Source organism: Hyaena hyaena, unplaced genomic scaffold (assembly GCF_003009895.1).
Source record: "Hyaena hyaena isolate Hyena2069 unplaced genomic scaffold, ASM300989v1 scaffold_16, whole genome shotgun sequence".
In the NCBI taxonomy this organism is placed as follows: Eukaryota; Metazoa; Chordata; class Mammalia; order Carnivora; family Hyaenidae; genus Hyaena; species Hyaena hyaena.
The window spans coordinates 1,355,054-1,382,104 of record NW_024080650.1 but is presented as its reverse complement, the minus strand read 5'-3'; the positions used below and the strand labels follow the sequence as shown (position 1 = coordinate 1,382,104).

The window sequence follows — 27,051 nt, the reverse complement described above, 5'->3', positions numbered from 1 at the left end:
AGCATGACCTGAGCCGAAGCTGGACACTTAACCAACAGAGCCACCCAGGTGCTCCAGAAAGTAAAGGTTTTAAAATAACCACTTAAAAGAATATCCAAAAGCAATAGCAACAACAATCACTACCCAAGTACCTAGTAAATAAATAAAAGATGCTTAAGGCTTTTCTGAAGAAATATATAATCATCTGTATCAGCAACCTCTTACCTAATACTTCTCCGCTCATAATCTTCACTATGTTCTCAAATTGTCTCGCTTTCCCAAATACTGGGCCCAGAGAGTATGCAAAGGCCCCAGCAGGTCACTCAACCCCCCCCCCACACTGCCGGCGTGCCCCCCGCCCCCCACACCCATGTGCCCAGCTGCCCTGCTGACACCTCACCTCGTTGTATAAATCGCTGAATTCCTCAACCACGTCCTTGGGGATCCTGCGACCACAGTTGGTGAGGTAGCAGGCCACGCCATTCTTGGAGTAGAGGCTGATGCGGCCCACGCTGCGCTCCCCATCAGTCGTCTCTTCCAGGAGGCCATTGGCTTCTGCTAGATGATAGATGGGATTCCCATGGGAGCCATGGATCCAGGTGGCTCCCAACTCAAAGGTGGCGTGTCCTGACGGTGACAACAACAGGCCCTTAGAGGGGCAGGGACTTCTTCAGAGAGGGCCAGAACACTGCCTCAGCCTTCTTCCCCCAAGAGGATCCTTCCATCCCCTCAATAGAGCAGGAAGGGAATTAGGTCCCTTTCTGACAACCAATCAAAGTCTTCAGAGAAAACTTCCCAGGGGAAACTACATGTGGCACAAAATGGATTCCGCTTTATAGCATTCCACGGTCACCCTGAATGACTTTGTGATTTGCCCCCGAGTCGCTTCACTGGGCTAGTTGGAAGGCTCTGCTTTTCCATCCCACCTTCGTCTAACAGAACAGCAGGCCCTGGGCCCTCCTTTTGCATTGTTGACTCTCCCTCAGGAGATACTCTGTGGGCACCTGAGGGGACAAAGGTCCCAGGGAGGGGAGTGAGGTTACCTGAGGCCCTTGGGCCCAAGGTCCTCATCTGACCTTACTCCAATTCCTCAACATTCTCCAGTGCCCCCAGAGTCTAAGCCCCGATCTCAGACAGAAAGTGGTCCCCCTCCTAACTCAGTCTGAGGCAGAGGAGGGAGGGCAAACATTCCCCCTGAAGGCAATCTCAAGTAGACTTCCAGCGAAAGCTGAACTCTCTCATCCTAGGGCAGAAGAACCTTGGGTGGCAGAACCCAGGAGTCTGACCAGGGCAGGGGGCATCTCCTAGACCCAAGCTGGGACAGGGCTAGGGCTGGCGCTGGTTAGTTCTACCACCCCATCCACAGCCAAGGTACCAGATGCTCTGGGCCTGGGCCTCGGTTTCCTCTTCTGATGCTGCAGGCATGGTGACACATTGTCTCCTTCCCTGCCTAGCTCCCAAGGAAGTTGAAACAAAGAAAGAAGAGAGAAGAACGTTTTTTGGTCCTTTGGCTTTTGTGTTGTTGTTGTTGTTGTTTGTTGTTTTTGGAAGACTGAGTCAAGATATCGTGTGTGGTTAAGTTTTTTGCCAAGATGGTCACAATAATTCCTCCTGTCCGTGTACATATAGCCCTTTGCAACATGACCTTGCCAATCCTCCCATCAATAGACGGAGACTATTTCCCCACCCCTTGACTCTGGGCTGGCCCTGTGACTTGCTTTGATTAATAGAATGCAGTGAAAGTGATGTTTGTGGCTTCAGAGCCCAGGCCTCAAGAGATCTCGTGGCTTCCACTTTCACGCTCTTAAAATGTGACCACCGTGGAGAGGTTTACCCTGCTGGAGACATGTGGCCCAGCCAGAAAGCCAGTGCCAACCGCCAGACAAATGGGGAAGGCTGTCCTAAACCAGCCCCGGTCAAGCCACCAGATGACTGCAGCCGAGTTGGAGATCCCAGGCATGAGATCTCCATGTGAGACAGTGAATGAACCACCTAGCAGAGTCCTGCTTAAAGCAGGACTTTAAGCAAGTAAAATGGTGCTGTAAGCCACTATTTTGGGGTGATTTGTTACGCAGCAATGGTTATCTGATATGCCATAACAGACAACAATATCATCTCTCATCCTAGCAACTGGCCATTCTGTTTGTGTGCAGCCCCTCTCCTGGGCTGTTTCTAATTAAACCACTAGTTACTAAAAATAGCCCTGTATATATGTATGTGCCAAATACCAGGCAAGAGAACAAAACAATCAGCCTCAAGCTACAGCCAGTGAGACAGAATTTCCTTAGGACTCTGGAAGAAGATGCAGGAATATGCATGTCCCTTTTTCCAGGAAACATGGGCAGACCTGATGGCTCAGAAAGCAAAAAGCCCAGGGGCGCCTGGGTGGCTTAGTCAGTTAAGCATCCGACTTTCACTTAGGTCATGATCTCGCGGTTCGTGGGTTCGAGCCCCGCGTTGGGCTCTGTGCTGACTGCCAGCTCAAAGCCTGGAGCCTGTTTCAGAGTCTGTCACTCCCTTTCTCTCTGACCCTCCCCTGCTCACGCTCTCTCTCTCTCTCCTAGAAATAAGTAAAACATTAAAAATTTTTTTAAAAAAATAAAAAGAAAGCAAAAAGCCCAGTGCCCAACCTCCAGAGGGTTCCTAGTGGGCATTGAGGGTATTTACTACTAATCCTCCTTTAATTCCTCAGGCTTGAGGTTCCCCAAAGTGTCTTGCCTGCTTTGAGGTCCCAAGAGAAGAAGAGGGCCAGTACCTTGGGGAGGGGCCTGGACCCTCCCCAGGGCATGCCAGGGAGCTCCAAATCACACCGCCCCTGGGCAGTGACATCCTGGATTGACACTTGGCAAAAGCAGGAATGAGGCGAGGGGCTTGAGGTCAGCAGCAAGCTCGCATCCCACCCCTACTCCCCAGGCTCTGGAAGGAAGTGGGCTGAGCAGGCCCTAGTCTAAGGATATTTCCTGCCCTCTCCTACCCACCCCTCTGTCACTATGATCCTTGTGACGCCCCTGCAACAAAGGGCACCAGCACCACCTACCACACAGTGTCCCTAGAGCTTCTGGCCCTCAACGTCTGCTCCTACCACTGAGATCCAGAGCTACCGCCTCACACTGCATGTGGCATGTCTGCCTGGGCTTTCCGCCCCGTACTCTGCACACGCAACACACGCAAGTCCGCCCTTCCCCGGGCGTGCTCTCCCCACTCCTGGCGGAGTCTGCCTTCGTCACAGACATCACTCCACACATGTTGCCCCTTCTGCTGCCCACCCAACTCTCCCCATCACCTAAACCTGCCCAAGCTCCCCCAGCTCAGGAGGGCTCCCACCACCGATAGGTCACCAGACCACACCTCCTCTCAGCCTCCTGAAGCCCCCTCTCTTCACTGCCGCCTGTACCACGCTGTCAGCTGTCAGCCACCACTGAGATGAAGCCATCTGTCCTCCTCTTCCGTTTCTGTGTCGTACACTGAATGTCTTGTCAAGACTCAAGAGCCACAGTTGGAGCGCCCCTTCCCTAAGGCTCACGGTCAGTCAATCAGATGTCAAGCGAAGAGTCCCAGGGCTCCCCTGCTGGCTGTCCCCAGGTTTATGAGTGCCCTGGATGGCACTTTCATCCTCACTGCCAACACACAGTCCTGTGTGTGCCAGCAGAAGATGGACGCCACCTCACACACGCTTTCCAGGAAATGCTTTAGAAGACTCTCAATGTGATCAAATGCATGGCCTTGCTACCCCGTGTGGCAACAGACAGAGACACAAAATCCTCCCGAGGAGGCTTCTAGCACAGTCCCTACCCACTCAGCCTCTCATTGGTGAGACCCCCTGCCTGAGAAGTGCTGACCTCCAGCTGCATTTCAGGCATTCCCTCACCCCTGGTAAAACCCGCCCAGTCCTGGGGAAAGCCTCTTACCTGGCTGCTTTCTCCAGCATCCTCATTACTCTGCAACCTGGACAGATCGTCTTCCCAGGCAATGCTAAGATGTGCCCATCGCCTTCAAGGAAGCCCCAAGTCCCAACCACTCTGCTGCCGTGAGCTCCTGCTGTCCCCAGGACTAGCTCTCAGTCATGATACGTTAGTTGACACTCAAGAGGTAATGACTAATAAAAACAACAGAATTCCTCTTCTTGTGAAGTAGAAACTGGTCCACCCACTGCCAAGACAGTTTGGTCCAGGTGTCCTTTCCTTCCTAAACACTTGAACTCTAGGTCATGTTCCAAACACGAAGGCCAGAGCCCTGTCCTGCCCACCTCAGAGGGTTGCTCAGAGGGCAAAGGAAGTTTCTGGCAAATGCCCAGGCAGCATGAGTGATGGAACACTTACCCCAGGGAAAAAACCAAAATTACGCCATTTCAGGCAGGGCCAGAGCACTGAAGGACCAAAGGTGACCTTGGCATGGGGGCAGGGGAACACTTACCGAGTTTCACGCTTTGCACGCGGCCTCCAATGCAGCTGGAAGCCTCGAGCACAGTGACATCCGTGAAGCCCTGCTCCAGAAGTGCTTTGGCTGCAGCCAGGCCAGCCAAGCCGGCGCCGATCACCACCACACGAGGCTGTCCCCTTCTCCGTAGGCCACGACTGAAAGGGTCATCCGCACTGTCGCCACTGGATTCACAACTTTGCATACCGTCCGCACTGGCCTCCTAGGAACCTGCAGGGGTTGGGGATGTCACAGCTTACCTGCTCTGCCTTCACTTCCCACCTGCCCCACGGGACACTCGTGAGCTCTGCCCTCAAGGGGGAGGGGGACCTTGAGCCCTCCTGCTCTTCCGGAGACCTGGACAAGAGGAGCCATCTCCAAAGGAGGCAGCAGGGAGGAGGACAGACAGAGGGAAGGAGAGAGGTAGAAAAGATGCACTGTGGGCCCCCGCCGGCAAGCGGGATTGCCGGGAGCCCACCCTAAGCCCCTGAGATCCGTCAATCCCATCCCAAACTTACTAGGCACTGCCTATTCCCCAAGGCTGAGGCAAGAGCCAGCCAGAAAGGCAAGACCCAAAAAGAGCGGATTCAGGAGAAACTATTTGACACTGCTCACTCCAACACGGCTGCTTTGGTCCAGCTCACACCAACCCCAGAGGCCCACACAGACCGCAGAATGCTCCCACGGACCCCAGGATACTCACACAGACCGCAGGATGCTCACACAGACCTCAGGACACTTGCACACACAGTACTGGACCCTCTACTCTCCCTCCTGTGTGTGGCTCTTCCCGGGCAGTCTTTTTCCTTTGCCCCTTCTCTCCTCCTCTAGCTTTCTGTTAGTTTTTCACAGTGTGAACGAAGTGGCAATTTGGTGGGCAGGACACAGTCCCGCCCTCCCCCCAGAAAGTGCCACGAGGCCGGTATCGGACGAGCCTCTGCTATTCCGGGTAGTTCTCTGGTTGTTTTCCCCCGGCCACCCAGCCCCTCAGTCACCGCAAAGCAGCAAGGAGCCCAGGAAACGGTGGACTGTGAGGACCCATGGCACCAGAGGCCAGACATCAAATTGACAGTTACACTAAGCCAGCTTGTTCAGAGACGCCAGGCTAGGGAGCCGATGGCCAGGCAGCCAAGGGGGGTCCCTGAATCGCCCCAGTGCTGGGAGAGGCTACCGTCTCCTCCCAGAGCGACCACGAGGGCTGCAAGGTGCCTGTGGGCCATCCCGCGGGGCCACTCAGCCCTCATCCTGTCTCTGTTCCCTCCCTGACCCAAGCAACTTGGATTCCAGTCGTCTTTGCTAATGTTTCCGTAGCAGGGAAACTACTAACAACAGGGGAGGCAGGGTGGCTGGAAGGTGACTGCCGGGCGGTGCAGCAGACAGGGGACATGAAACAACTGCCTCCCGCATCTAGTAAAGCTCAGCATCACCCTTCCAATGACACAGCAGCCCCACCCCCCAGAACACGCCCAGGAGAAGCAGGACATATTCCACCAAACAGACATGCTAAGGGATGGTCATAGCAGCTTTATTGTAAGAGCCAAGACAACAGAAGCAACCCAAAGTCCAACCACAGGAGAATGTGCAGCAGGTTCCTCCACAAGAAACAGAACCAACTCCTGGCACCCTCCTCCTCCAACATTGCATTGAAGGAAAGGAGCCAGAGAGAAAAAGTATACATTGTATGACTCCACTTACGTGAAGCTCAAGGAGAGGTAAAATGAATCTGTGGTGACAGAAGAGAGACCAGGGGGAGGAGTAGCTGAAACCACTCAGGATGGAACTTTCTGGACTGGAAGGGATATGTATCTTGCTCTGAATGGTGGCTACACAGTAAACATATAAAGATCCACAGCTTTGGACAGGAAGGATTTGTGTCATTTGTTATAGGGGTATGTGTGTGTGTGTGTGTGTGTGTGTGCGCGTGTGTGCGTGCGCGCACCACCTCAGTAACCGGTGAGATATTCATTCCTGGCACGGAAGGGAGGGAGGGAAAAAGAAGAAAAGAAAAGAAGGGAGGGAGGGAGGGAGGAAAGGGGGACAGAAAAGAAAGAGAGAGAGGGGGGAAGGAAGGAAAAAGAGAGAGAGAAAAGAGAGAGGGAGGGAGGAAAGGTGGAAAGGAGAGTAAGAGAAGAGACAGAGAGAGAAATTAAAAGAAAGAGAAAGAAAAAAGAAAGAGGGAGGGATGGAGAGAGGGAGGGAGGGAGGAAGGAGAGAGAAAGAGACAAAGAAGAAAAGAAGGAGGGAAGCAAGAAAGAGAGAGAGAGGGAGGGAGGGAAGAAAGAGAAAGAGAAAGAAAGAGGGAGGGAGGGAGGAAGGAAGAGAGAGGAAGGAAGGAAGGAGCTACATACTGACTTCTCACGTTGGGGGGGGGGGGGAACCACTAAAGCTTCGGTCCCGCCTTGAACAGCGCCCCCCAACATCTCTTCACCATAGGCTTAGCAAAAGGATCTTTTTCTAAATACGCTGAGGCTGAGAAGCTGCTCCTCATGCCTCCCGCCAGCCACTCCGCCGGCCGACGCCACACTTGGGCACCTGGGCCTGGACGGGGCTGTCCCCCCACTCCCGCTCCCAAATTCCCCGCACCCGCCCCCAGATCCCGGCCGGCCGCCTCGGTGCCCGAGCGGTTCCCTAGACGGACGGCAGGTGGCGCCCGCGGCCCAGAGCCCTCGGAGGCCGCGTCTCCGCGGGAGGCCGGGGCTCTCCGCCCCCTTCCAGGAGAACCCGGTGCGGCTCCGCCTTTCCTCCTCTCCCCAGCTTCGTTGCCTCTCCTGTGCCTCCCCGCTCCCTCCAGTGAGGTTCCTTAGGGCGTCTGGGAGCACGGGGTCCCGGCGGCTTGGGTCCTTTCCTCCCTGCCCCTTCCACCCTCCCCTTCCCCCAGGTTCTCCTTCCGGGACTAAATTTAGAGGGGAGGGTGTGGCTGCCTGCACCCCGCGGCCAGGGCGGCCAGCTGGAGGAAGGGTCGCCGAGGCGACGCGGGCTGGCGTCAGGTTGGTAAACACACTGGGTGTTCGGAGCTGCCGCTGCCGCTGACGCCACCTGCCCCGCACCCCGGGATGCGACGTGGAGCTGCCGCCCGCCCCGCCCGCGTGCCTCATCCCCAGGACAGGGGGGGCCCTGCCTGCGTGCTGGCCTCCTGACTCCATCCGCACCCCCAGCCGGGGCCACCCTCCAAAAGCGCCTTGTTTATACAGTAAGGGGGGGGGGGTCGCCGCAGTTCTGAAACACGACTGGTGCAACCCCTTCTTGAAAGGTTCCTGTGGGGTCCAAGGTGTGACTGGGTTAAAACTGGGAGGGTCCCACTCCCCTCTGAAGTCTCACAAAACCCCTCGTTTCCGTGCCCCCCCCCCCCCCGCTGAAAACCCCGGGGTCTAGTTAAGCTGGAAGCTGATAGGGGGAAAGGATACTTGGGGTGCAGCGGCTCCCCAGCGGGCTACCTGAACCTCTGGCTCCCCTCAAAAGTGGCCAGCTGGACCTCACTACATTGTTGTGATGATCGAATAAGACCTGATGTGGATGTGGCAAGACTGACAGTATTTTCAAGAGCCTCAAGTGTGAAAATCATTTGGAAAGTTCTGTAACTAAATTCTGAGCAGAGTGCGTGGGGGTGGGGGCTCAGAAAGGCCTGGTGGGAAAGGCAGGTGGTCAGTTTGCCTTTCAGATGAACACAGAAAGAACCCTGAGTTCCCGGGGTATCAGGGATCTTGAACTCAGACAGCACAGGGGTGAAAGTCGGTAAGCAAGGGCCATGTGGGTCACCTGCACCTGTGACACCCCCAAACGAATCCCGCAGTCCAGTTCCTTCCACAGCCCCAGATGGGGCTCCCAAGGAGCCAGAGAAGCCATACACAGGCCCCACACAAGGCAGAGAGCTGAGGAATCTGCCCCACGGCCCCCCATATGGACCCACGGAGCCAACACTCCCGAGGTCCAAACTGAAAGGGACAGAGAAAATCACGTACAAAGACGCCCGCTCCGTGCCAGGCCCTCAGCTGAACGCTGAACTGGGCCTTCCAGTGCTGTTATCTCCAGCCAGGGTGGACAGGAGACTGTGAGAAGCAACTTGTTTTCCATTGGTTTGTGGCATCTTTTCCTTTCGGCTTTTTTTTTTTTTTTCATTTTATGAGAACACGGCTTATTGAGGAAAGAAGAATCAGTTACTGCTCCTCGGTGCCTGCCTGTCCTTCTCTCGCCTTTGGGAAATAAATAAATAAATAACATCCGCTCCTTGATCTGTATGCACAGGAGAAACAGAACACCCTGTACTTTTTCAGCAGATAAAGGAGAGAAGAAAAAAGTGCTGGCTCAGCCAGGCAGGGAGGAGGAGGAGGGAGGGGGTGGGGGAGGGGGAGGAGGGAGGCACAGGGCAGCAGACACTGGTCTTCTTGCTCCTGCTTCCATGGCAAAAGGAGGGTGGGAGCCTGGGGCTCCCGTGTACCCAAGCAGGCCAAGCCTGGTAGCTTCAAGAAATCAGGCCGCCATGGCCCCACTCAAGATGCCCCACGGCCTCCCCGCTGAGCCCTGCTCTGGTCCGCCAGCCACCACCTCCCCCTGCCGCCCACTGCCCTGACTGAACCTGCCCAAGGAGCCAGTTGGAAAGAAGGTAGCAGCAGAAGACAGGAAAAGAGGGAAGAAAGACCCCATCCCTTTGGCAGGCTCACCCAAGAAAGAAGGTTGAAGACTAGACAGCCAGCCAGATGACAGAAATGGGCATTGGCAGCCAAGCAGGTGTCCACTGCCACTTCCCCACCCCACCTGCTCTCAACATCCTCACCAGTGTCATCATCAGCCTCAAATTTACCCTCCAAGAAGCGCCTCCAATCGCCAAATACCAGAGATGTACTTTGGTCCTGGCCTCCGACTGCTGAGCCCCTCTTGGAAATGACCAGTACTGAGCGGGGGAGGACATCACGCGTCTTATTCTGCCTCCTCATCGTGGGTAAAACCACAGGGCTGCCAACCGATCCCAAGGCTCAAAGCTGAATGCACCCTTAGGGTACGACCCGCTCTTATCCATCAGGTCAAGCCATGTCAACACCACAGCCAGAACTGCTGCTGCCTCTACTCTCAAGCTCCCGCCACGCCCACCTGCCTCCTCCATCTGAACTGCACCCCTAGAGAATTGCTGGGCCTGCCCCAAGTCCCACCCAGGCCTCTCACAGACCAGGAAAGTAACCCAGCCATGCACTGAGCACTAACCGCATACTGGGCTTAGGGGCGGCCTCGGCATATCAGCCCTCTGCACTCTGGACCCAGCTGACCTTTCTGGCTTCAATTCTCACCCAGACACCCCCAAACATACACACATACCCCACCTCCACTGAAGGCTTGGGTTCCCCGCACTGCCCACATGAAGGCCTGTAGGAATATCCCTCCGTCACACGTGTCGGAGAAGCCAGCTCACACGCTTGTGCGGAGCATTGGTTGGGCAGCTGTATGACTGCACGGTTGTATGTTGTTCGACCCACCAGCAAGGCCTGCTCCCACTGACATTTCCTGAAGCAACAGACACCCTGGAAAGGTGAGCTCCTTGCCCTGGATGGGCTCTGCATTTACCCCCCACATCCCCACCGCCGGTCTTCTTCTGTTCCCAAAGCATGGACATCTCACCCCAGGAAATCCTATTGTCTGTTAGTCAGTAATGAGGCTGCAGCCCACAATCACAGAGCAGGGCGTGGTCCAGGCTACACTGGTGGCCCCGGCCCCAAGCCCTGGGAATGAACTCCAAGGAGGGGTCAGTAGCCCAGCTCAGTGCAGGGCACCCCTTCCTCCTCATGGCTGAAGTCCACTTCAGCTCACTTCAATCGGCGGGTCACTTCCCGCCCCAACAGCAGCCACTATAACAAAAACACTGCCACGGAAGGGCCAGCTTCGCAGGTGCCCCTCCCCCTTCCAAAGTCACCCTTCACAAGAAACAAAAAACTCTACCCATCCTTGGCTCCCCTTGAACACAGGCTACTCTCAAATGTGTCTGCCTCCCTGTCCTTTTCTCAAGGTCACCTCATTCTGAATGGTCCATTTCCCAGAGGAGAAGAATATGGCCAAGGCAGCTAGCCCACCTGGCTTACCTCACCTCACCTCACCCTTTGGAGTCCATACTCCTCCAGCCGAAGTGCTCCAGAACACTCCAGAACACTCCAGAACACTCCAGAACAGGCCCACCGCCTCCCACCAGGAGCCTTCTCCCTCCTCTAAGCCCCATGCTTACTCACAGGATCCCTACCCCGGGGCTCTGGGGGCCACCTGCGCTCTCCCCTAACCAACTTTGGGGACTTACAAGTCTTTCCTCCAAACAGATACTCCTAGTGCCCAAGGGCAGCAGCCCTACCTCAGTTTCCCTGGAAGGACCCCTTTCTGCTTCAGGCTTCTAACAGATGGGAGGGAGGAGGAGGGAAGCTGGGGGGCTCATCCAGAGATTCCAGGGGAATCTCTTTGGACTGCCTGGCAGGTCTGGGGAGGGATTTGGATTCTCCTGGGCCCCCCAGACAATGCAATTATTCTTCAAATGTAAAAAATGCCCAGAAATCCCAGACCAGCTGCTTTGCACAGCCGCCTAGACAAAGGGGCTCTGTGTCTGCACGCGAGGCCCCTCCCACTCCTCAACCCCAGGGAGGGGCTGGGCCCGAACTCCTCCCAGCCAGACCCTCCCCAGCCCTTCGTGCCCAGGCCAGCCAGCCAGCCAGGAAGTGAAAGAGGCTGGGCTGCTAGGCATGAGGGTGGGCAGTGAGCGGGTGTAAGCATGGGGACAGGGCAGGGGCAGCCTGGGAGCCCAGACCCTGGGTTCAGGCCCCAGCTCAATCTTTTCCTTACCAGGTGACCTAGACTAGTGTCTTCCCTTCTCTGGGTCCCACCTGGCCAACACCTCTGAACTTAGCCCAAAGACACAGCATCTGTACTCCACCTCCTGGACACACTGGTTTAAGCCCCATCTGGTGCTTACCTGCCTCCCATAGTCTTCCAGCTTTCCCATCTGTAAAATGGGCATAGGGACCTCTACCTGGTAGGATACCTGGGAAGATTAAATGAGACAGCACAGACAAAAGGTATGGCCACCTGCCAGGGCCACCTCTGAGAGAGCGGGAGAGGGAAGAAGACCCCTGAAGAAGCCGGTACAGAGATGGGAGGCCCAGGGGCTTCTGGGGCCCAGGACTCCAGCTCACTTATAGACGAACCCCAGTCAGCATCTGAGCTCAGGCTCAGGCCTCAGCCAATGGCTGCAGCCCTAGTATCAGACCAGACCTTAACCCTGGCATCAGAGGGCACGGACAGCCTGTGTTTGATTGGCCCCAACTCTGAGTCAGCCTACATCCTACCCAGTTCTGGAGGGTCGGGTATCAGAGACAATGGTCATTAGGCAACCCCAAGCTCATAAAAGGGACAAGGCGTGGGAGCCTCATTCCACAGAGCCCACCCACCAGCAGGGTTCTCTGGCTGCCACAGGCCCACGTGGGGAAGGGGCTCTGGGGGCCCCATCCTCCTTTCTGGCATTCAGACTTCTCTCCCAGCACAATGTCTTTGTTACCCACATCTCTTCCTCACAACTAGATGCATAAAGTCAAGTCCCTAAAAGCACAACTTTAGAAGTCTTTGTAAAACTATACTGCATCGAAAGGCAGCCCTAGACTGGGTGTATGGGGGGACAGAGCCAATGGCAGGGCCCACACAGGCACTGTTGGGCAGGAGGGAGAGGCATTCCTGGAGAGGTGAGCTCCGTGGGCCCACCCCTACTTCCCTTGATGCTCCCTCCGCAAGGCGGGATGGACCCAGGAGGATGGTTCCAGGACCCCAGTTTATAGCCGCCTATAGAGACAGGCCTTAGAGATAACCCAGCCCAGGCTAGAAGCCTCACTGGGGGTGGAGGAGGGGAAGCAAGCATGGAAGGAAGCCAGCGAAAGGGTAGAATGTTTCTGATGGGCATAAACCTCAGCTGGCAGCCTCCATGACTGTGTAGCCAGAGAGAAACAGAGATAGAGATGGGCCAGGGCAGAGCCCAGGACCACATTCCTGCCCCCAGAGTCACACTGAAACAGCTCTGTCCCACACTCCACCCTAGATATCCCACCCTGAGCACAAGTAAGTGAGTGGTTCACGCTCTGACCATAGATCAGATCAGGGGCCAGTCATTGCTTCTAAACACTCAGCTGTGAATCTCTCCAAATCTCAGCCAGCCCGACCAGCTCAGCTTCGGTCTCCAACCCCCGCTCCCCATCCCCATGCCCTAGGTTCCCATCTTTGTGCAAGACCACACACAAGAAGACATCCTCTCTAGCCAGGAAGGCAGCCACCTCCATTCCAGCAGGGTCCACACTCTTACCCTCAGATCCCAGAGTTTCCAGATGCAAGCAAACCCCATACCCCCTCGGCCCAAGGAGAGGTCAGCAGTCTGAGATGCTCCTGGAGGAGATGAAATTACCCAGACAGCAGCCTCTGCCCCGAACCAGTGAGGCCTTGGGAGAGTCCATTAGCACTTGAGCCTCACTTTTCCCATCTGTAAAATGGGAATAATCACCCCTGCGCTGAGTGCAGCCAGCCCTGACCCCAGACCCTATTAGCCAGCCTCCACATTCCCCCAGAAAAGGACTTTAGGACTTAGCCACGGGTCTAAGCTGCTCGCTTCAGCAGCCCTCAGGATGAGACCCCATGGACTGGATTTTCTCCCTCCTAGCAGGACCCAACACCCAAACTCTGAATCCTTCTCCAGGAAGTCATCAACTACATATATGTGAGAGACCACAGAACTGATCACTGTCCTGAGGACCACACTGGTGCAGGGCTACCCTTGGTGACAGCAGAGCAGGCTGTGGGCAGAGTGGGGCTGAAGGGAGATGGTGCTCACAGTGACATACCTCTGGGAGGAAGTTCTCCTACAAGGGCTGAACTTGAGAGAAAACGAGCCTCAAGACCAAGGCAGCAACCCTGTTCTGAGGCACCCAAATCACTATGGCCCTTGGGGAACCCTAAGAAGAAACACTCAACCTCCCTCCCTTCCTCCCCCCTTCCCTTCCTTCCTCCCCTACTTTCTCTCTCTCTCTCTCTCTCACACACACACACAATCACAAAAACACACTAAAAACACACTTCCTTATGGTTCACTTAATTACCTACCTTGATAAATAGTCCCCTCCTTTGAGGACATGTTATAGCATCATGGTTTTCATACAGGTGCTCGCTGAGATCAGATCACTTGTTTTTTAATACCAACGGCTTGAATCTTTACCACATATTAGATGAGTGACCTAAACCAATGAGGATAAAGAAGCGCCTGCCTCGGGACACCTGGGTGGTTCAGTCGGTTGAGCGTCCGACTTCGGCTCAGGTCATGATCTCGCCATTCATGAGTTCGAGCCCCACATCCGGATGCTGCTGTCAGCCCGTCAGCACAGAGCCCATTTGGATCTTCTGCCCCCTCTCTCTGCACCTCCCCTGCTTGTGCTCTCTCAAAAATAAATAAACATTGAAAAAAAAAAAAAGTGCCTGCCTTACAGGGTTGAGTGTGACAGTGCAAAATACTTGGCGCAGAACCAAGCATATAGCAGCAATGGGTCTTATATTTGTTTTCCTACAGGCCCAAGTGCATACTAATCAGGATCACCAAGGCAGGCCTGGGCCAGGAGACCAAATGTGGTGGGGATGTTGAGCCAGTAGAGAAGCCTCAGACCTTCCCGCAGGATGATTCCAGGGCAAGACCTCCAGGCGTCAGAGAGAACCGCCCCACCCCCCAGAGATGCTGTCACGGTCTGATGACAGGAAGAGGACACTAGGAGAGAAGGGCCCTCCCACTTCCTACGTGTGCTTGGACCTCGCAGGCAAGGCCTGAGGCTCTAAGTACAACAAAAGGACAATCCATGTGTCACCAGCCTCCAAGATGACCCTCGGTGACCCTTGACTCCTAGTACTTGTGCCCCAGTGTAATCCACTCCCAAGCTGACCTGTGTCACCAATAGGATATCATAGAAGGGACAGAGCATCGTTTCAGAAAACACACTGTTGCTTGCACCTTGCTCTCTCGGACTGCTGACCCGAAGGGCAGCCGGTCACCACCCTGTGAAGACACTCCGGAAATCCTATCAAGAGGCCCATGAGGCAAGAGACTGGGTCCTACCACCAGCCAAACCATCTTGCCAAGCTGCGAGTGAACCACCAGAAAGCAGACTCTCCAGCCCAGTCAAGCCTTCGGATGAGCGTGGCCCCAGCCGACATCTTGATTCTACCTCCTGAGAGACCTTGAGCCAAAAACACCCACCTCAACTGCTCCCAAATTCCTGACCCACAGAAACTCTGAGGATAATAAATGTTTATTGCTGTTTCAAGCTATGACATCTGGGGGTTGTTTGTTACAGCAATAGGTAACTAACTACAGTCAGCAATTCTATCTCCCCACAGAACCCCAAGGGAGAGGCCCCCAGGCAAACTCCCCATTCTACTTAGGATCCTAGCTCCATTGTTTCTGACACTCAGGGCTGTCGTGAAGTAAAAAGAGAGGCTGGCCAAGGTCCCACGGTTTACGAGCCCACAAGACAGGCGCTCCTACCTAACCAGCACATCAGACTCACCTAGAGATTTTTACAAATGACCAATACTTGGCCCCCAAGCCGGGTCATTTAAATCAGACTCTTGTCCATGCAGGACAGGGTCTGGCTCTCAGTGGTCCTGGGGAAGACTCTATTTCCTCTATTTCCATCCAGGGAATGGTAATTGCCCTCACATCTGCTCTGCTTTCTCATGAGTCCTAAGCTCTCCATCAGAAGTCTTCAGAGAGATTTAGATATTTTCTCTCCCCCAAGATGCAGCCCTGCCTGGCACGGCATTAGCCCCGGGAGAACACAGCAATGCATTAAAGAGAGAAGGTACAACATGATGTGATAACGGCTGGGATGGTGAGGATATGATAACAGCTGGGATGGTGAATTCGGGAGAAGATGGGCCAGGCACCTAACAGGGGCAAGGAAAGGAGTCAGAGAAGATTTCCAGGGGAGACCTGAGAAATGAGATCCAACAGGAGAAAGGCAAAGGCTCAGAGGGACGGCTTCCAAGATCAACTCTCAACACCACTTTTGCCTCCCTCCAGGGCCTATCCTCCAAGGTGCTGGCCCAGCCAGGGAGCCCCTGGCCCCACGTGGCCACACTCACCTGACCTTCCTCTGCAGCTGCAGCCGCCACCACCTAAGCCACTCTGCAGGCATGACAGGCACCCCCAGGGCTTCCCCAGGTGAGCCGGCCACACATGAAAGCTTGCCCACGGCACCAAGGAGAAGGGGCAGGATGGCCCCGACTCCCCAGAGGGCACAAGACTCCACAGGCGACATCCCAACCGTCCAGAAAAGGGGCAGGATGGTCACACACTCGCTCAGCAAACAATACAGGCATTGCAGACCCAGATAGTGCAGGACAAAGAGCAGTGAGATGTCCAGGTGGCCCTAGGACATGGAGTGGGGTGGGAAGATGATGGGAAGTCTTAGCTGCATCTTAAAGCAGGGGGCATGTTCCAGGCCTAGGGTGTAGCCAGTGGGGAAGACACTGGGTAGGAGTGCACAAGGCAGGAGAAAAAGTGAGGCCCAAGGGGACAGGGGTGAAATAGGGGTGGGAAGAAGCAAGGGAGAGACCTTTCATTTATTCATTCAAAAATGTTTTGTCCTCATAACCATTAGGACGGCCACTATCAAAAAGGAGAAGAAGAAGAAGAGGAAGAAGAAAAGAAGAAGGAGAAGGAGAAGAAGGAAGGAAGGAAGGAAGGAAGGCAGGCAGACAGACAAGAAAGAAAAAAAGACAGACAAGAAAGAAAGAAAAGCAGACAAACAAAAAACAAGTGTTGGTGAGGATGCGGAGAGATTCGAACCCTTGTGTGCTGAAGGTAGAAATGTAAAATGGTATCGCTGCCGTGGAAACTGTGGTGGTTCCTTTAAAAATTAAATATATACATTTAAAAAAAAAAAAAAAAAGGGGGCGCCTGGGTGGCTTAGTCGGTTAAGCGTCCGACTTTCGCTTAGGTCATGATCTCGCGGTTCGTGGGTTCGAGCCCCGCGTCGGGCCCTGTGCTGACTGCCAGCTCGGAGCCTGGAGCCTGTTTCAGTCTGTGACTCCCTCTCTCTCTGACCCTCCCCTGTTCACGCTGTCTCTCTCTCTCCTAGAAATAAATAAAAAACAAAATAAAATAAAATAAAATAAAATAAAAATTAAATATAAAGTTACCATGTGATCCAGCAATTCCACCGCTGAGTATATATGTGAAAGAACTGAAGGTAGGGTCTTGAAGACACATTTGGACACTGGTGTCCACTGAAGCATTATTCACAATAGCCAAAAGGTGGAAGCCACCCAAATGTCCATGGACAGATGGATAAATAAAATGGAGTATATGCATACAATGGAGTATTATTCAGCCCTAAAAAAAAAAAAAAAAAAAAGGAAGGACATTCTGACACTGGCTACAGCATAGATGAACCTTGAGGACATTGTGTTAAGTGAAATAAGCCAGTCACAAAAGGACAATTAGCGTGGGGCGCCTGGGTGGCTCAGTCGGTTAAGCCTCCAACTTCGACTCAGGTCATGATCTCACAGTTTATGGGTTCAAGCCCCTTGTCAGGCTCTGTGCTGATAGTGCAGAGCCTGCTTGGGACACTCTCTCATGCTCTCCCCCTCTCTCTGCCCCTCCTCCACTCACAGTTTCTCTCAAAAATAAATAAACCTTAAAAAAAAAAAAAGGGACAATTACTACATGATTCCACTTATATGAGAGACGTCGGGTGGTCAAATCTGTAGACACGAGGTAGGATGGCGGTTGCCAGGGGGTGGGGGTGGGGGATGGGGAGTGAGTGTTTAATGGCAATAGTTTCCGTTTTGAAACATTAAAACAAAAATCTGGAGACAGACAGTGAGGATGGTAGCACAACAATGTGAATGTACTTAATGTCACTAAGGTGCACACTTACAAACTGGTGAAGATGGTAAATTTTATGTTATGTACATTTTACCCAAAAAAACCCCATAAGAACAACTACCGCAACACAAACATTTGGTGAGGGCTACTCCGTGGCCCAGGATACAGCAACAGCCAGAGGCCTCCGCCAGCCACCCAACCCCCCAGAGGATCTAACAAGTCGGGGGTGACAAGTGCCACCAAACAAAAGAAAAGCAGGGTGAGGGGAGACCAGCTGCTCTGTGTGGGGAGGTCAGGGAAGTCTGGCTGATAAGGTGACATTGGAGCAGAGGAAGTGACAGGCCGGAGGGGATCAGAGGATGAGAGTGCTCTGGTGACCTCCTGGGGACTTGCTGGATGACAGGATGTGGGGGTGAGGGCAAGGGCAGGATCAGGATGACACGGCCAACCCTGACAAGTTCCATGTCAACTAGTTGTCCCCCTCCCCTTCATAACAAGCCTGTGGGGAGGAAGGATGAGAAACTGAGGCCGAAGAACTTGGTGCAGGATTCTCAGGCAGGGGGAGCCCCCCCCCACCGGGGCTACCACGGCCCAGAGCAGCAGCCCCCTGACCGGGGCCAGTGTCCCCCCCCACCCCCCCGCGGAGATCCCACCCCCACCCCCTGCTCTGCGGCTGGGCCACTTGAAGCCTGGGAGGCGGGAGCTGGCTGCGGAGGAGGTGGCTTCCCCGCGGGGCTTCTCCCCTCTCCCTGCCAGGAGCCGCAGCCTCGGTTCTGGGGTGAAGGAGGACAGCCCCGTCAGCACTTTCCACGGACTCTTTCAAAACCACTGACAAGAACCGAGGCTGTGAGACAAACTCAGCCCGGGCACAGTGCCCCCTGGCCGGCCCCTCGTGACTGCACAAAGCCCGTCTGTGCTGCGGCTCCAAGCCCCGGGAGGAGGGAGGTCTCCGCAAGCCCATCCTCTCTCCTGAGCGGCCACCGGGTCCCCACGCTGCCTGGCCCGGGACACCCCGCCCACAAAGAGGCTCGGCTGCCTCCCCCCACCCAACCATGGCAGGGCTGAGCTGTCCAAGGCGGGGTCCAGGCAGGGCTTGGGGGGGGCTGGGGAGGCGCCTGGAATGCTCAGCACTGACTCAGTCCCCTCTGCTATAGACTCTTTTCCGGCAAAGCTCGGGCTCCTACAGCCCCCACAGTTTATCACAGGGCGAAGGTGGCACACATACCATCGCAAAAGGAAAAAAAGGAAAACACCCTCCAAAAACCCAGCCTCCAGACACACTCCGTAGCAGGCTTCTATTTATCGAGCCCTTGGTGTGCCAGGCCCCATGCTGGGGACTTTCTATCCTCTGAATCATTTAATACTCACCCTGCTGCCCATTTCACAGATGAGGAAACAGGCTCTCAAAGGTTCCCGGATTGGACAGAGGCCACCCAGAGAGAGTGAGGGGCAGAGCAGGGCTTCGGGACACTGAGCTCATCTCTTTCTGCCCACTGCCTGCTGGGTTCTCAGGCTCCCACTCAGCCTCCCAGGACAGCAGGCCCGAGGGCCGCCCTCAGCCTGGCACTTCTGTCTGACCCTCCCCACAGGCTGACACTGAACACATTGTGCCAGGCACTCGGGGCTGGCAGGAGGCATCCCCACGCCTGGCAGCTCACCTAACTGCACTGCCAAAACCTGGGTGCCACTGGGAGGCCACCTGCCTCCTGGCCAAGGTGTTGTGGGGTTCCCCGCCGCCAGCCTAGCCTCCCTACCCCGTGAGGCTTGGCCTTAGGCTTGCCAGGCACTATGCTACACCCGCCACAGCCCTTTGCTCTTCCATGAACACCTGTCTTCCATCAACACCTGTCCCTGTCCAGGGATGGTGTTCTAATTGCTTTTGCCCACGCAACAGAAAACTCTAAGAGGAACTGAAACTCATACTTCCCCTAGACGGTCACCTACTTTCTCACTGACCCACAACATTCCCCTCCTGGTAACTCCAGAGTGGTTTAACTGTGCTCTCCTAACGAGTCCTAACACAGGATCACCCAATAAAGGGTGCTCCATAAAGTTCAACCCTGAAGCAGGACCCCCACCCTCACCCCCGCCCCAGCAAGAGCTGGAACCAGGTCTCAAAAGCCAGTGGTGTTCATTTCAAAATGCTCACGTGGGCCCTGAGCCCATGATTTAATCCATAAAACACCTACGGAGTTAAGACGCTGAGCTTGGACAATAAACATATTCTTCAAGTCCCTTTGTTGAGTTCAAAGACAGACTTAATAACTCACCAGCTTTTGAAATCAAGAAGTGTCTGTTCTTATAATTCTGTCATCATTATCGCTGCTTTTTGCTGAGCATATGTGAAGTACAGAACACAGTGCTGAGCATTTCATGTGGACTATATCGGTTAATCCTCACACCAATATCTCCATTCCACAGAGGAGGAAACTGAGGTCCAGAGAGTTTCCATAACCTGCCATCTAACATAATGTGCTCCAAAAATCACTTAGTAAGACGTTAATGCTCAGGCTTTGCTTTTTAAAACCAAGAAATGAGTTCATTTCATTATCTTTTCTTGAGATAACTTTCAGATTACCTCAAAAGTTTGCATTAATTGCATATGATTTTTTTAAATTTTCTAAAGTAAAAAGGATCAAAAGGCATCTGTGTATTTCACATTTAAAGGCCTCGTTTAAAAATCTTTCCCAAGGATGTTTGCCCATTGGTAATCTTAAGTGTCTCCTGCTTGAGTCTTTTTTTTTCTTTTTTAAGTTTATTTATTTGGGGTGGAGGGAGGGGTAGAGAGAGAGGAAGAGAGAGAATCCCAAGCAGGGTCCACACTGTCAGCACAGAGCCAGACTCAGGCCTCGATCTCACAAACCGTAAGATCATGACCCGAGTTGAAATCAAGAGTCGGCCACCTAACCAGCTGAGCCACCCAGGTGCCCCACAAGTCACCTTAAAATCTAGATGACCTGAGGTCTCGTCGTTTTGGGCCAGTTCAAAAGGACCCATCAGCCCCTCCTCCCTGGGGTCCGGAGTTTGGAGGGCTGGGCTGGCGTGGAGGAGAACGGGTAGTGGGTAGAGAGGCATGGGGGAAGGTCTGGGGGACAGGCTCTGTGGGGGCTGTGAGGTAAAGAAAGGGCATCACACCAGATGTCCTGGAACCTTGGCTTTGAGACCCAGCCACACCATTCGCTGGCACGGCCAGTATGTCCGTCTGTGAAATGGGGCAATAGCTCATGCCTGGGCGGCCATGTGGAGGGGACAGGAACTATGGGTCTGCCAGGGCCTGGCACAAAGTTGGCAGAGAGTGGCTAGTTCTTTCTTCTGTTTTCGAATAAATTACAAATCATTTCCAAGCACTTCTTCTCCCAGCCTTAAATCACACCTTGCTTAACATTCTCCCTCAAGAAGCAACTAGGGGATAAAGGAATCTGGTCTGAGGGGGATGGGGTCCTCCCCTCCCCCCGGCCCCCACCCCTCCAGCCAGTCCACTCTGCTCTGGCTGAATGTGAACGCCTTTCTTCATCTTCTGTACCTCAGCCTCTGACACAGAAGGAGCAAGAAAAGCCCTGGTGCCCTCCTGATTGAGGAAAAAACAGACGAGGCAAAGAAGGACAAGAGCCTGGAGCTGGGCCAGGCAAGAAAGTGCACCCAGCACCCTCTGCCGGCGCCCCCTGAGCACTTCATCACAGCCTGTGCGCCCAGCGACTTCTCCTGGGTCACTGTGTGTGTGAGTGGCCACACCCCATCTCCTTCACCTGAGCTCTCAAACAAAGAGTCCTCACACCTCAGAGGAAATGAGGTGTGGCAAGGGGCAGAGCAGGGTAGCCTCAGTGACAGTCCCCACCAGCCACCGGACAGGGGAGAGGAAGAGGAAGGGCACGGGGGACCCTCCCCTTCCCCCTTCTGCACTTGCAACATCCCTTCTAGGAAGGCGACGTGGTGAGATTCTTAACCTTTTGGGAAAGTGACTCAGAGCTCTCAGAATCTGAGAATCTGAGGATAAAGGTCAAAGGGTCACAGGTCTACAAGGGTCACATAAGCAACCTCACCCCTCCCTGTGCTTTGAGGCCCGAAGGGACACAGCTATTCTGTGAGGAAACACAATGTGTGCCTCTGAAGCGGGTCCTGCACCGCCACCCCCCTTCCCTGCGCACCCACGCCATATTTCGCACTAAAACACTGTTCTGATCCAACCAGTGCCCTGCTCAAAGACTCTGACGGCCCCCGGTGGCAGGTCCATGACACCTTCCCCTGCCCTCAGCGCCGCTGTATCCCACATGCACCTGCTGGATCTTCTGACTCCCACAGGCAGACAAGGGCCTGTGAAATCTCATTCTGTCAAGCCCCCCGCCCCCCCCCCCCCGCCAGCCTCTCCGGTCTGCGCTACCTCGCCCTCACTCTTTCTTCCCCTCTACAGATTCCTCCTCTGGTCTAATCAGGACCCCACCCTACACCTCACCAGGCTCCCTGATGGCCTTTGTGCCTTTTCGTGTCCCTGGCAATGGTCCCCTTCCCTGAGGACACTGCCTACAGCCATGTCAATCACATAAAGAGCAGACAGCCAGTATCTGAGTGTCACAACGGTCCTACGAGGGAGGTAATATCATCTCCATGGTCCAAAAGAGGAAACTGAGGCACAGAGCAGTTAGACTTCTTGCCCAGAGATCACAACCTCCCTCTCTGCGGTGAAAGGCTGGGAGACCTTGTAGAGCAAGGAGATGGCAGGGGAGGGGTGGGGGGGAGTGGCCCTCCCAGAATCACACAGACCCCGGCCTGACTACGGTTGGGTCCTAGGCACCACACAGGTCCCCCCAGCCCCTTCCTCAACCACCCAGTGAAGTGAAGCAGGACTGACTCTGGGCCCACGTCCCCTTCAGACCGATCCTGCCTCTGCAGTGCCCTTTTCTGCCACTCACTGTCCAAACAGTCCCCATCCCACTGAGCCCACTTCCTCCGGGAAGCTACCCATCCACCCTTCTTTCACTCTCTGGCACTTCTGGGCCTACCTATCACCCATGTTTGTGGTCTCTTGTGGAGCAGCATCTTTCCACATGAGCCCTTCCCACCAGGTGTTTTCCTAGTCAGTGGAACATATTATTAGGATGCATTCTCCCCCAAAAAATGTCATGGTCAAATCAGTTTAGAAAACACTAAAAGGTTTCTTTTCTGCAGGACTTGTCAGAACCTTTAATTCTCTTATGTATCTGAATCTCCCATAGGCTGATGGAGTGAATTTGACAGCTTCTCCCCTTATCTGTCCCCAAACCCTTGAGGTTTCACAGAGCAGTCTTTGTGAAATGCTGCCCCCTGCCACCTTTCCAGAATAGGCTGGCACAGCAGAGGGCACACGGGCAGGGATCACAGGGGGGTATCCTTTTAGGACATCGATGGGGCATTTGGGAAACTCAGACTGAGAGCCCCTCTTGGCACTGCCCTCAGTGTCTCTCCTTGCCACCTTCCTCTGGGTGAGGGGACTGCCTACTCCTGCCAGCATCTGGAGGGACCTCATCTGACTGGGGCCCTCATATACCAACCACCTCCCCACCAACCCCACCAGGCTATGTAGGGCCCAGAGAGCCAGGGACCTTGGGAAATCCCCAAAGCAGGCTGTACAGCTCTTCTGGGCAAATTACTTAATCTACTCCATCATTACCATGGAGTTTTAATATTAAACCAAAATTAAAACGCATTAAGCTGCCACTCTGATGGGGCGCCTGGGTGGCTTAGTCGGTTAAGCGTCCGACTTTCGCTTAGGTCATGATCTCGCAGTTCGTGGGTTCGAGCCCCGCGTCAGGCTCTGTGCTGACTGCCAGCTCAGAGCCTGGAGCCTGTTTCAGTCTGTGACTCCCTCTCTCTCTGACCCTCCCCTGCTCACGCTGTCTCTCTCTCTCTCCTAAAAATAAATAAAAAAACATTAAAAAAAAAAAAACTGTTAAGCTGCCACTCTGAGAAGATGCAGTCCCCACCCAGCAAACCCTGTCACCCTCCCCCCTGCTCCCCAGGGAGGGGACCAAGTCCTTCAGTTTACAGAAAACTAGGGCCTCAGAGGGCAGCAGACACTTGCCTGTGGTGGCCCAGTCCGGGGCAGCGCAGAGGGAAGCATCCAGGCCTCCCCACTTCCAAGTACGCGGGGAGGTGGCCCAAGTGGGATGAGACTCCCACAGTGGCTCACGTAACCATCAGTGGCAGCAGCAAGGACTCACGCAGGCCAGAAGTAAGGGGTGCGGCACACACTGGGGGTGACAGCTTAGTGGCTGGGGTGACTCTGGGCATGTTTAGGAAAAGAGGGCATGTTTGGGCTGGAGTCAGCTGTCTCCCCAATCTTCTCGGCCCCGCCCCGGCTGAAGGAAGAGTGCTCACCCCAGATTGGCTACCCGCAGGGCTGGGCTCAGCTGTGGGCAAAGATAAGATGCCCTGTGTCCCAGCTGTGTGTCATCCTGTCTTGGCCCAGTCGTCTAAGACACCCTCTCGTGGTCTTGTTAGTTCCACACAGTCAGCCACGCTGAAAATCAAAGGTCTCAGACCTCTGTCACCAGTCTGAGACCCAGACTCCCAGAGGCCCTTCACCCAGCCCCACCTCCCAGCAGAGTGGCCCCTACACCCCACCCCCTCTACATACTCCCCTCACCTCCCACGACACAGTCCCCAGGAGCCAGCATGGTCCCCTTTACCTGTTCTAGGTCCCGCCTGCCCTGCACCTGTCCCGGTACCTTACCTGCCTGGGCCCCCGAGTCCCCAGTCTCAACCCTCACTACACAGAGACGGCCCATGGACCAGCAGCTTTGCACCCCCCCAGGAGCATGTGGGAAATGCAAAGTCTCAGGCCCTGGCCCAGACCTACTGAATTAAAGCCTACATTTTAACAAGATGCCCATGTGATCTATGTGCATGTTAGAGTTTGAGAAGCACTTTTATAGGCCACTGGTCTAATCAAGTCATTGCACCCGAGGCCTATAACCTTCAATGGCTCCCCAGGGCCTAGTGAATCAGGCCTAGACTCAGCAGCTTGGCAGTTAAGGCCTTCCCTGACCTGGCCTCAACCCAGTACTCCAAGCTTGGGCTCCCCCTCCACCTTGGGAATGTCGTCATCCCCTCCTCTGTTGGCTAACACTGCCCAGGACTTGGGGACCCTCTAAAAGCACCACCTCCTCCAGGAAGCTGGTCTGAACAGTGCCTCCTTACATCACATCTGACACGGCTCACTCATCTCCTGCAGAGTAGGGATCTTGTCTTGTGCTCCTAGTGGCTCGGAGCACCAGGCTGGGGGACAGGTGCTGACCACAGGTAACAAGGTCCAGCACCCAGCTGGGAAGTCCACCCTCAGCTCCAGCCTGACCTCAGGCTCTGCTATAGTCTTCGCCTCAACTCCGTGGACAAGGACTCAGCTTGGACCAGTCTCCCTGCCAGAGAAGGGGCACTCCCGAGATCCATGGGCCTGCGCTTCTAGCAGCAATGTGCTTCCTCTGTACCTCAGTTTCCCAAAATGAAAAGCATGCCACCAACTCTGCCTCCCTCTCTTCCTGGGGGACTGGAAGGACCTGCTGAGATAGATGAGCAGATTCCTTAAACTGTGGGGCTCGGAATTTGGAGCAAAGAGACTCCATCCCTACATGGTCAACAACCCCTGTTTGGCCGGCCAGCCAAGCCCCGGGGAAGCCAAGTGACCTGCCCAGAGCTGTCCTCCTGACCAAACAGGAAAGCCTCGAAGGACAGGGGTGCCACACCCGCTGCCCGCCTCCCTGCTTCCTGGCCCAGTTCCTGGGGGCTAGCACCTCACGGGAAGTCCTCACTCCTTTACGCTTGGTCTGCAAGAAGCCACTCAGGCATCCAACCTCAGGAGTTGCCCGCTTCGGCGACCTCTGGGGAGCAAAGAAAAAGTCTCTCCAGTCCCATTTTACAGACAGACAAAAGGCAAGGACTGGACCAACACTGATATGGATTAAGCTCTATCCGGGTCCCATTTCTCTGTTCCGCCAGTTCTGCTCCCACATTCAACCAGCCCTACTCAAGCCTCTCCCCACACTCCCCAAGGCCAAGTCCGAAGCTCGGCCTCACAATGGCCTAAAGCAATCCAAAACAGGCAGTTTATCTGCAGAGCCCCCCTCCTGACCTCCTGAGCTCTCCAGAGGCAGATGAAGAGGGGAAAGCGCCATGCTAAACCCAGAGGGGTGACATTCTAATGGCATCCCAACCAGGGAGCTCTTTCTGCACCATTAGTGCTTGGCCTCTCTAGCACCCCAAAATCACAACATACATGACACCCAACTGCTTGGCCCGGGCCTGGAGCCCCTTCTAGAAGAAAAAAAAAAATGAGGCATGAAGCAGAGGACCTCAGCTGCCCACTCTGAGTGAGGACTCCTTCTACCTTAGAAGGTATGGCTTCTTTCCTCCCTCCCCAGCCTCCAAGGCCAGGCACCCTGGGAGCTGGGCAAAAGCACTTGTTTGTTAAGAAGCCTTCAGCTGGCGTGGATCTGAGCGGCGTGGGAGAAGTGGCACGGTGGAGTGGTTTAGGACACAGACTCTGCAGCCAGGCTACCCGGGTTCAACTCTTCACTCTGTCACTACCGAGTTATATGACTGTGCCTCGGTCTTCCCATCTGTAAAATGGGAATAAGACCTACCTCATAGAGCTGTTAAGAGGAATAAAGGAGTTAATATTGGCAAAGTCTTTAGGCCAATGTGTGGCACCCAGTGAGTGTACCAGGGTCCTGGCCCAGCCTCTTGGCCTCTGCTTGATTTTTCCCACCCAGGATATTCTCCTTGCTCCCACCTATTCCAGCTCAAGATCTTCCCTACACAAGTCAGCCTGACCTTTGATCTGAACCCACAGCGCCTATTCCATTGTTCCCGTCACCGTGTCCCTTGGCCTATCCCCAGGCACTCTATCCAGGGCCCTCCCACATCTGAGGTCCCCTAGCTCTTAGCTCTCCATTCTGAGATCACCAGCCACACAATTTAATTCTCAGCTGGCTCCTTTGTGCAAAGAAGAGGGCTGTGGGTGGAGAGACAAGGGTCTATAGAAGGACGCTCAGCTCCAGTTTCTTCTTCCGACTCCCTGCCCTCCAGGGCTGGGCACCCAGCAGGCACCCAAGGGACAGGGCTGAAATAAATTCTCTGGCTGCCCAGATCGTTCCCATCTCCTGAGTTAGAGAACACACACACACACACACACACACACACAGGCCTCTGTGGACCCAGCCTGGATTTCCACCAAAGAGAGCAAAGAAAATCATTTATGCCCAACCCACCACAACCTACACCAACCCCACATCCCCAGACTTACCCAACCTTCTCTAGGCAGACAGGCCTGCTTGTAAGCCGCTAGTCCCTTCCCCATTTCCCTTCTTTGCACCCCACTGGCCCTCTCCAATTTTTACAGCAGTTTCTACAACTGCTTTTGTGGAAAGAAAATACAAATCCTTGGGGTCACTTGAGGTTTAAAGGGGGCTCCTGCACTGACCGCAATACCCATGTCTCTCTGCCTAACCCAGCCCTGACCTTCCTACCTGGCTCAAGATTTCCTGAGAGTCAGCCAGGGGCTCTGCTGGATGCTCTAGATACAGCAGCGGGCCATTCAGTCAAGGTCCAGCCCTTGAGAAGCCAGACAAAGTAAACAGATAATTGCAACAAATAGTATGGACTGTGATAAATATAATGAAGAAAGGAAACCAGGTGCTATGACAAATTACAGGGGAGTGGGGAGGGGGCTCTACCAAGACTGGGAAGGCATATTTAAGTTGAGACCTGAAAATAAGAAGGAGCAGAGCCAGCCCTGTAGAAAACCCTGGACG

At 54.5% G+C, this 27,051-nt stretch overlaps 1 protein-coding gene across 5 annotated transcripts in view; it reads right to left on the bottom strand.

Annotated features, from left to right (window-relative positions):
• Positions 1–27,051, bottom strand: part of SMOX (spermine oxidase) — a 68,685-nt gene that overhangs the window by 8,769 nt on the left and 32,865 nt on the right. For all 5 annotated transcript variants that reach the window (XM_039224225.1, XM_039224216.1, XM_039224223.1 and 2 more), the window contains 2 exons: positions 4,393–4,626; positions 380–606 (listed from right to left, as the gene is read on the bottom strand). In XM_039224225.1, coding sequence (XP_039080156.1) covers positions 380–606; positions 4,393–4,600 — 435 coding nt within the window. In that variant the 5' untranslated portion in view covers positions 4,601–4,626. The remainder of the gene's footprint in view (positions 1–379; positions 607–4,392; positions 4,627–27,051) is intronic.